The 10,607-nt window shown below is 37.5% G+C and overlaps 1 protein-coding gene across 1 annotated transcript in view; it reads right to left on the minus strand.

The window, feature by feature from the left end:
* Positions 1-951: 951 nt before the first annotated feature.
* The window catches only part of LOC135219994 (uncharacterized), a 13,793-nt gene continuing 4,137 nt past the window's right edge, over positions 952-10,607 (minus strand). The window contains exons 3-16 of the mRNA XM_064257277.1: positions 10,349-10,390; positions 9,516-10,185; positions 9,006-9,134; positions 7,635-7,751; positions 7,296-7,412; positions 6,685-6,801; positions 5,737-5,853; positions 5,391-5,507; positions 4,479-4,604; positions 3,990-4,106; positions 3,069-3,185; positions 2,686-2,802; positions 2,393-2,503; positions 952-1,371 (exon numbers count right to left, since the gene is read on the minus strand). Of these exons, the coding sequence (XP_064113347.1) occupies positions 1,325-1,371; positions 2,393-2,503; positions 2,686-2,802; positions 3,069-3,185; positions 3,990-4,106; positions 4,479-4,604; positions 5,391-5,507; positions 5,737-5,853; positions 6,685-6,801; positions 7,296-7,412; positions 7,635-7,751; positions 9,006-9,134; positions 9,516-10,185; positions 10,349-10,390 (2,061 nt within the window). The 3' untranslated portion in view covers positions 952-1,324. The remainder of the gene's footprint in view (positions 1,372-2,392; positions 2,504-2,685; positions 2,803-3,068; positions 3,186-3,989; positions 4,107-4,478; positions 4,605-5,390; positions 5,508-5,736; positions 5,854-6,684; positions 6,802-7,295; positions 7,413-7,634; positions 7,752-9,005; positions 9,135-9,515; positions 10,186-10,348; positions 10,391-10,607) is intronic.

The following is a 10,607-nucleotide window of genomic DNA, read 5'->3' on the forward strand; positions in this document are numbered from 1 at the left end:
CTATCCTCCTTTTCCAATCCTGACCCATAAACTATCACTATTGAATATATTTTTCCCTGCCTCATTCAGGTTTCCCTATACAAGCTTGTAGCTAACAACGCACATGTAGTACTCTTTGCCACCATCCCTGGGATCTCCCTGGTACACCAAGATGTACACCTCCCCAAGTGATATGCCTTTAACTATCCCAGACCCAATACTCCTAGTCCTCCTCACTCTTGAATTCAGTGTCATTTCACCTTTGCCTCAACTATGGTAATCACGTCCAGCTTTACTCTCTTGAACAAGTCAGCAATCATGCGTTTCCTCTCTCTTGAACGACATCCTGCTCACTCGAAACCGCAAGATATACTGTCATACCCTTTCTCTTGCACTCTGCAATAACATGCCACGAACGTTTAATGGTTCTTCTTTCACATAAGAAGAAAATAGAGAAAAATCTGCCATTTTACCAGAATTCCACAAGTTTGGACACCTAGTGGTTAGCGTTAGGCTTGTGAGGAGCCTCGAAGCCTCAAGTGCCGTCCTTTATTACTTATTTTTCCATCTCATTTATTTTCTGGTCCTTCCTATCTTTCTGTCCAACTACTACAACCCCCTTTCACTTTCATGGGGGCTGGAAGAAATTTCTACATTTTAACGACACTTCAAAGCACACTGACGCCACTTATTAGAAGGAGTAACGAACGTGGTGTACTTTACCGCTCGCTCCCTCACTAGCAATCCATCATGAAAAAACCTGGTCAGACGTATGAATATAGTGTATTATATATATGTATATATATCTAAGTATATATAATATATATATATTATATATATCTATATTATCTATTATATATATATAATACTATATATATGATAATATATATATATATATATATATAGATATTATATATATATGCCCACATATACATATATATAATGTAAAGAGGATTTATTCAGAATGCAAAGATTAATCTATTTTTATTGAATGAACAGGAAAATTACATCATGATAATTTTTACATATCATAATTGTTCTCATTGCCTATTAATACACAGTTACTATAGATTTTGAAAACCATGACTTATGCGCCATTTGAAGAAAGATAGTGTTGGACTATTCCATTTAGGTTCTGATTTTTGGCAAATTTGTTTGGACTTTTACCATTTTTCACTGTTCCCAGTGAATGTTTCTACCATTTGTCAGGAAAACTTCAATATCAAGAGGATACAGTTTAGATCACTTATCATTTTTGTAGGTATTCTGTCATGTGATCTATTTAGATGTAGGCGAGCATCTGAAGCAGAATTTCGTCTTCTGGGTGTCAGAGGCCAATTTAGTGTTAACCCAGGTAGTAGAAGGTCGAGGAATAAGCAGTAGTACCAATACCTGAGAAAAGAACAGAGCACGCATGAATTAAACTAAACATAGCAAGGGCGTTTCAGATTTCTAAGTTGTTTCTAACTTACTGCAACGAGCATTACTCTCTCTCTCTCTCTCTCTCTCTCTCTCTCTCTCTCTCTCTCTATAGTATATATACATAGGTTCTGTCGATTTTTTTTGGTGCTACTCTGAATTCTTAACTCAGTGACAGTTATATCTCTCAGTGTGGAAAAGGAGAATGAGTTTTTGTCTGATGAAGTCTCATTACTTAGTAATTGCACTATCCTTGGGAATCCACGAAGAGAAAGTAACAATTTTCATGATAAAGATAATGTATCAAGTATCTGACATGTTTTCAATTATAATATTTTATTGTTATGAATATCAAAATCGATCGTTTTTTAATTGCGAACATTTGGAATCTTGTCCTCCCTGAATTTTGGGCCATTCTCTTTTAAAAGTATTAAGAGTTGAAATGATGTTAAAAGGCTGGGTTTGAAAATCATACTTTTTCAGTGACTTCTTGAGCGGGACAGAACCGTGCTCAACTAAATGTAAAAAGGAAATGCAGTTCATATTCTTTGAGGGGCCACGAGATTTTTTTGGTAAAGCCTTTCGTGCAAGAAGTAAGTTGCACAAAACTGCATATATTGGATTTATGCATTCTAGGGAGAGACGAGTGTTTTATAGCTTCGTATCCATTACTTACTAAGTGAAACAAAAAGATATAATTTAAATGCTTAAGAGAACAAAAGTTTTTTTTTTCCAAGTAAGGTGATCATTCTTTGATTATGGCTGTTCAAACAAGAAACAAACCACGGGAAGTACTCGTACAGATACAAACAATAAGGTAAGGTCTAGAGAAAGCACAAGGTGGGCCAAATGTAGTTATATAATAGTGTGACCTATATCAGCTTTATTCAGAGCTGCTGATTTCTTATTTTGGGTCACCGAAAATGTGTTCATTTTCAATTTTTTTTATTTCTCTGTACATCCAAACTGTGCTTGGATCTGTATGATAACTTACAGGGAGTCCCACTAATATATACAGCGACGCCATGGTCACACTGATATGTCATGCAGTCGTCCACGAACATCTCTCCATGTTGGAACCAGTCACCCTCATCGTTTTGGCAACCTGAAAGATGAAATGAGATTCATATTCTTTGACATTTTTCTGCTAAAAATTGCTCTAACTGTGGTTTGATTACTTTTGAACGGATGGGATGGCCAGCCATCTTCTGCAGCTTAATACAAAAGGATATATCACTTGTATAATTATGGTGATGCCACGAGAGCCTGAGAGATTTGGGTACTCACATTCCTGGACGTCTGGGTATGTATACCAGGAGCTGCCATTGATGCAGAGGTACGCGTTGCATTCCACTAGATACGTCTCCTGATTTTGATGCCAGTTACCCATGTAGTCTTGGCAGCCTGGAGGGATTTTATTGCTTTGTCAGATACTTTGATACTCTCTAGTTATGTACTTTATAATATATATAATATATATTTATTTATTTATATATATCAGATTTTACAAGCCACTTCAAAGTGACCCCCTTCTTCTCGTCTTTGTGAACAATGAAAAACAAAAAAAAAAGAATATCATGAATAGACAAAAAAAAAAAAAAAAAAATCATAAATATGCATATTGTTGCCAGGAAACGGAGGGTATCAGAGTAACTGTTCTCGTTTCTCACACTTGGCTGATGGGTATCCCTGGAAGATCGCCTGGCCAGAGCTGCAGTAGTAGTCTGAGCACCAGTCCGAATAAGTCTCGTAGTTGGAGTGCCAGTGCCCTTGGCTGTCCAGACAACCTGTGTGAGTAAGGAGAGTTTTTTTTATTTAATTTTAATTTATTGTTTTATTATACTGCATGACCTGTTTGGTCCCAGTTCCTTCGGGGCATCCCTATGAGAGCTGAAGTGGTCTGGTTAAACTATTTTTTATAATAGTAATAGAACAATATTTTGTATAGCGTCGTGGTTTGGCAACTTTTGAATTTCAGTCGTCTAAGACGGGCTGGATTCCTCAAGAATGTTTTAATTAATTATTTTATTTATTAGACGATATTTGGCTTTGAAGACTTATATTACGTAGAGAGGAAAACAAAATTTCTACTCATTAGACTGTAAATCAAATCACAGGCGAATTTTGAATCAAATTAGCTTATTTTTAATCATTGACTTTATATTTCTGAGTATGCTTAATACTTTCATCATTTTTATTTGACTGTAATTTTTTTATATACGTTTAAAATGTAACTTTATGACCCAATACTTCGTTTTTCACTTTCGATCCGTTAATAGAAATCAATTCTTTCGCTATATTGTAGCTGTGGTAGTAAGAGCCATTTGCAGGTTATAATTTGCCATTTTTATACTCCTGAATCTCGTACGTGCTCCGAACAAGGCTCTCAATGATACCGTCCTTGAGTACGTGTGCATACTTATCCGTTTATGGTCTTTTTCTTCACGAGTGTTTCATATTTTATTGCAATATATTGTGTACATTACTGTTCATTGAGTGACTTATGATCTACGTATAACACGTCAGTGACATATTGATGATTTGATCTTAAGATGACCCCCCCAAAATAAATCAAAATAAAAAATACTTACATTCGTGAACGTGAGTGTTCATTGGGTACGAATACCCCCATTGGCACAAGTAGGCTTGGCACCTGTAGACGTAGGTCTCTCCCTCGGCGTGCCATTCCCCGTCAACATCTCGACAACCTGAGGAATATTGCAAGGAAAAGGCTTACGCATCTTGCAAGAAGCCTTGGAGGGTTTCTTACTCAAAGATTATGAATTGCACACGCACGTATATGTGTGTGTGTTTTTGTTTACTGTTTTTCTGCAATACCTATGAAGCTGGTCTCTTTGTGCTGTTTATTTTGTAGAGGACTCGACATACTTTTTTTTGAAGCTAGAGAAATCAATATCTTTTAAAATGATTTAGAGGACACTGCATACTTTTTTGAAGCTACTTTTTAAAATGATTTAGACTATAGAGGACTCTACATACTTTTTTGAAGAAAGAGAAATGAATATCTTTCAAAGTGAAAAGTTAAGTAGTTACGTAATGAATGACGCAAACACACTTACAGTTTCGTGATACATATCCTGGCCCGTCAAGATGATACGAGACACCTTGTATACATTGATATTCTCTGCAATACTCTGTGTATACTTCGTAATTCGCAAACCATTCTCCGTAGTAGTTGGCACAGCCTGCAATGTAGGACATTTGAAGCATTAAAAGCAAAGAAATCTGAAAGTTATGGAGGAAAGAAAGTTTGGCTTGACTAATATGTCCTGTATGTATGAAGGAAGAAAAATTTGGCAGATTTATATACACATATACATCCATGCATGTATCCAAAAATATGTATATACATATATATATATTGAGTGTTTGTATATATAGTATATATATGTATATATTGGTAAATTAAGGTACTGAATTGAAGAAAAAAATCAAAATTTTTCGATGAAAAGTCACGGAAGAATATTCATATGATTTTTTTATTAAGATTAAGAAACTATTCGAACTGTATTGTTAAAGGAAATGTGTACTCAAAAAATGTTTTAGAGATTACGCATTAAGTAGTCAACCCAGTGGGCGAGAGAAAAACACCGATCGGTGAATATTCTCGAGATAGTCAGGAATAGATTTGGTAGAGGAGAGGCACCTTCTCACAGTCAGTTGCAGAAGTTCGGGAGAGCTGTTAGTGTCGGGGAATAGAGTCGAATGATTTGTGTCAGTGACGCTTCTGAGAGTTGGTAAGCAAGCCAGAATGTTCACAAAGCAGCGTTGCTTTCGTATGTTTATGATCTGAGCAAATAAAAATGCAGTCTGTCGAAAACGGTGAGAAATTGAAAGGATGATTTAAATCCCTGAAAGGTTGGGCTTGTCAGCCTGTTTCCTTTTTTTTCCTTGTCAGAGTCATTGCTCACGGGACAGTAGATGCAGTTAGGGAAAGTATCGAACGTTTGGTAAAGGCAATAATGACTTACATTCCTGCACAACATACGGCAGAGGGTAAGAGTATCCCCAGTTGCACAGATACGCCTGGCAGTCCTTGATGTAGGTTTCTCCTGCAGCGTGCCATTCTCCGTCGTAGTCAAGGCAGCCTTGGGACGAAGCGAAGGAGAGAGAAAAGAGTGGTTAGATTTCCCCAAGACCTTCTAACTAGTATCTGTAATATGCTGAATGGGGAGGCATGAAGTTAGTGAAATCGGTCATAATGACTGGAATGGGTTGGTTTTGATTTTCTCTGCTTCGTGAAATGATCACGATGGAAGATTATGTTATGTGGTATATTGACATTTTCCAGTTTTCTAGTCCTATTCGTCAACTTACAGTGTTGTGAGTTTGAGCCGAGCGGGCGAGCGATACCATAATCACAGTAGAAATCTTGGCAGTAAACGGAAAAGATCTCTCCATTTGAGTGCCACGTGCCGTCCCATCCCATGCAGCCTGTTCCCAAGTAAAGGAAGAAGAGTATTAAATTGTTGATGGAGCCATACGCAGTCAAATTTCCTCAACTCGCAAAGAAAGGCTTATCAGGTGTGTGCTGAACACCCTACAAAGTAACATTCATCGCATCTTGTGTGCATTCCAACATCTCTTACCCTTCAAGTTCTGCGATGCTACATATACACCAAGCTTATCTCAACTTCTGTAACCATTGTTTTATTTCATTTGCTACATAAAACTTCTAGACTTCACTCCCATGAAGAGGAGTTACCTTATTCACTTGAACTCTTTCCACTTTCTCTTCTTTCGAGCGCCGTCAAGCTTTCGTACCAGTTTTGTTTCTATTTATTCAAATCCCCAATTAGTTCTGCCATTAGCAAACGTCCACCAATCCACACGTCATTGACAAATAATTTTCTTATCCCAAAAACATCACGCTTTCTCTGACTTGCCGTGTTATTCTGTGCAGTACACACACACACACACACACACACACACACACACACACACACACACACACACACACACACACACACACACACACATATATATACATATATATATATAAATATATATACATATATAATATATATATGTATATATATATATATGTATATATGTATGTATGTATATATATATATATTATATATATATATATTGTATATATATATGTGTGTATATATAGAGGTATGTGTTAGTGAGTGCTTGTTCTGCGTATGTGCGTAAGGTCGTTTGTGCTTTCTTACTATTTAGATTGTTTACGAAGCTAATTTGAATGACCTTCTTGTGTGCTTCATTTCCACTTTAATTATTTGTAGTCTTAATACTTACAATTATCCACGGAATAATAGAGCCAATAATAGTATCCGTAGTAACAGTAAAAACTGTGGCACTGGTACACGAAGGATTCACCGTTTGCGTAATATCTGCCATCAGGGCCCAAGCAACCTGAAAATAATAATAACATCATTCCAGTTAAATATCTTCAGTGAATGTTCCGATTAAGTGAATACCTTCACTCCTAGGAAGTGCAAATCGGCGGATAATGTATCTACAAGTCATCCTAGAGTGAAATTCCTTATTGCTAATCAACATTCCTGTGCATACTTTACTCTTTCAAAAATACCGACAGCTAATGCGTCTTATTACCTAACGTATAGGGATTTTAAAAAGGATATCAGATAAGACCCATTCATTTATGGAGAAGTAGCATTGCTGAACAACTTTAGGGATTTCCTGGAGGGTGTTATTATAGATAAAAAAAAATAGTACTCGAGAACACTATAAACTTTTGGAAATTGTTTATTACACTTATGATAAAAATATTGGTTTCTCGTTAGATGTGACATCTGGTGATTTACTATATAATGAAGGTAAGATGGTAGTAGTAGATGAGCCGTATAGCTGAAAGTGATGAGAAAATGCATTGATGTACCACTTACAGTTAGCTCTGTCGTTTCCTGTGTCTTGTCCGATGCCGCCGTTGCAATAATATTCCCTACAACCGGAGATGTAATATTCACCGTTTACGTGCCATTGTCCCCAAGTGTCTACGCAGCCTGAAAATTTAAAAAAAAATAATTTTTGTATATATATGCATATATATAGGCTTCTGGCTACTTTGTACTAAATACGTATGCAAATATCATAGCCATAATGCCCTCTTTAACTCCTCGTATTCTAAAATAGAAGAGGATACTAAGATGAATTTTGTGAAATTATGATTCATCAATACCAGACGTAGAATCACCATTGTACTACACTGCTCCACCTATACTTACACTCAGTGACAATCGCACCGGTAGGTACTCCCACGCCATCCTCGCAGATGTACGCTACGCAGTAATCGTTGTAGGAGATGTCGTCTTCGTACCAATGCCCCTCACCACTGTAACAGCCTGAAGCACGTGAAATCTCATTAGCAGTCTGGCGTAAAGTATGCAAGATGTGTGTAAACAAGTAACTTTTTATGAGATAACCCACAACACTGACAAGCTTCCAACACCATTTTTAGAAGGTATGTTCGCTTATAGTGATATACTTCGTATATCTTAACTATTTCATGTGGTTCACAAACAAAAAAAAGTGATTGTCAGTCAGACATGACTCTCTTCAGCAAATCAGTATAACCAAGAGCTCTTGAATAATGTTCTCCATTTCTCAGAGTGTATATTATACCGAAGAGAGTGTTACTTCACTGTTGAGTCAATAGACTAAAATGAAATATGGAAGCACCCACAGTGAAAGCCTAGTATTTGTCTAGTCATCAGTGCGAGAATCCGCGGTATATATGTATATATGGTCAACATTGCATTGCATAAGAAAAATAAAAGAAAGGTGGTGACCAGGTAGCTAGTATATCCAAAGAGCTCTTTAAATATCTATGAACAATGCGCTTTTCTTCAGAAGAAATTCATTAGTTTGTGAACTTTATGTGACTTTTTGTTACAATATATAAGGTAAATCTGTGGACCAAATATCGTTGCATCGTAATAATGTAGCAAAACTTGATAAAGTTTACATTTTCACTCAGAATTCATCCTTTGCCTGTCAGTTATTTGGTCGTAGATCGTGAAATTATAATAGACCTTATTCATATTGTCTAAACGTCTTGTCTTTAATACATTTTACTATAGTAGATTCACATCAGCCGTGCATTTGATGTCTAGGCCAGTCCCTTACGACGCTCATGATTGGCTGTTGATAAGCCCATCACAGGGCTGGAAACTCACTCTCGAGAGAGAGTTCACATAGGCAGGATGCACGTTCCACCTCTCTTTACAGATACGTCTGTCAAAAGTATCCCTGAGGAGAGGTGGAACATACATCCTGCCCATGTGAACTCTCGAGAGAGACTGAGAGTTTCCAGCCCTGTGACTGGCTTATCAACAGCCAATCAGGAGCGTCGTAAGGGACGGGCCTAGAACATCTAAAGCAAGGTTGATGTGAATCTACTATAGGTCTTAAGAGTGGGTGTTTGACTTTGATTTTATACTCTCATTTTCTGCGGCAAAGATCTTGATGAATATGAGAACAGCAGAGCATTTTGAATGACTTCCAGGGTGCCCAGTTTACAGGTAATGTTATGGAAATTATTATCAACTCTATTATGATCTTCACACAGAGACTTCTCTAGTTAGATCTGTACTTACAAGTTGGGTCCACGTTTCCCGTTTGGTACTCTTGACCGTCAAAGCAAATGTACTCCTGACAGTGACAGAAGTAGATATCGCCGGGGTTATGCCATCCACAGACGTAAGAATAGCAGCCCGAGACATACACTGGAAAATTATAAGGAATACTGTTAAACATAATGCTTTTATATCGTCAGTTACGAGCGTAGCTATAGTCTAAAAAACGATAACAGTCTGAATAAACAAACATCAGGGTATGTGGACTTTTGGATTGATCTTGGATTTGAGTAGGTCATTATTTATTCTATATTCTATTTATTCTATATTCTATTGAGCGAGGATGATGCACTGGACCGAAGGAGATGGAGGAATGCGTTGAAGAACCATTGCAGATACCCCAAATAGGGACACGCTTGTAGAGAGAGAAGAATTGTATATTCTATAAGGCATCGTAAAGGTATGCAGTGTTTTAGACGAAATGTTCATTCTCTCCATTTGAATATATTAAAGAGAGTGGAAAGTGCTTACCGATATGGAGCTGTCGCGTAATGTTGCTGTCTTTGGCAAGTTCATTGATGTTTCCTTCACTTTTGACTCCGGTGTCTTTTTGTGATGATTTCTTAGAAGACTTGGATTGTTCTGCTTTCTCTCTTGCTTGGTCTCTTCTTTCCTTGTCTTGTAGAGCTGCTGCCTCTTTGGCAACGTTCTCGAGAGCCGAGTCCCACTGAATCATTCTTGAAATCAGTCCCTCTGAAATCCCGAGTTCCTTTCCTGTGGCGAATGCTTTATTGACGAAGGACTCTATGACTTCTGGGGTGATTTTGGCGGGAATTTCTCTGGCTGCATCTTCGAGTACCGAACTGAGTTTCTGTAACGCCTCCGACATGTCAGAGTCCGTCTCGAATGCAGGTAAGTCTTTTGGGCTGCCAAGATCCAATCTGTTGACAGGTAAATCTCCAGCTGGAGACTTCTCATATTCTTGAACAAAATTCAGTTTGTGTTTCTTGGCGGCCTCTTCAAAGCCAGGTTGAAACTTGGCGGCATCTTCAAAGCCAGGTTGAAACTTGGCGGCATCTTCAAAGCCAGGTTGAAATTTAAATCCCTCTCCATTGTTTTCCTGATGAACCTCCGCTTTTCGATCTGGGCCAGGTGCTTCCTTTAGGTCTAATTTGATGCTCTCACTCTCGGCTGAATTCTTCTGCAAGAGGGAAGTGAATCGTTATCAACTACCCAAGAATTGTACTCTTATTTTAAGAATAATTAAGTTAGCTACGTTCTTTCCTTTATGACAGCCGTTTGTTTTATGTTCTTCAACAGTATATTTGAATATTTTATGATATAATATTACCCCTCATTCTTACCATTCGCAGTCCGCTTCCATGGCCCCCGATAATACAGGAGCTCTGAAAAATGAGAAGAGTAAATTGTTAACTCTTAAGCTAATAGTAAATTTGAGAAGATTTTGAGTTGTATGTGTTGTTGCATTGAGCCAGAGAATGATGTGCCTGGTGCTATGTGAAATATCTTGAATATTTTCCACATCTATTAGTTCTTATTAAAGTGATGTTTTCCTAAACTTCCATGAGACCGGCTTTTTTTGCCGCGCGCCAAACAGGGCCA

Source organism: Macrobrachium nipponense, chromosome 1 (genome assembly GCF_015104395.2).
Source record: "Macrobrachium nipponense isolate FS-2020 chromosome 1, ASM1510439v2, whole genome shotgun sequence".
NCBI classification, from domain to species: domain Eukaryota; kingdom Metazoa; phylum Arthropoda; class Malacostraca; order Decapoda; family Palaemonidae; genus Macrobrachium; species Macrobrachium nipponense.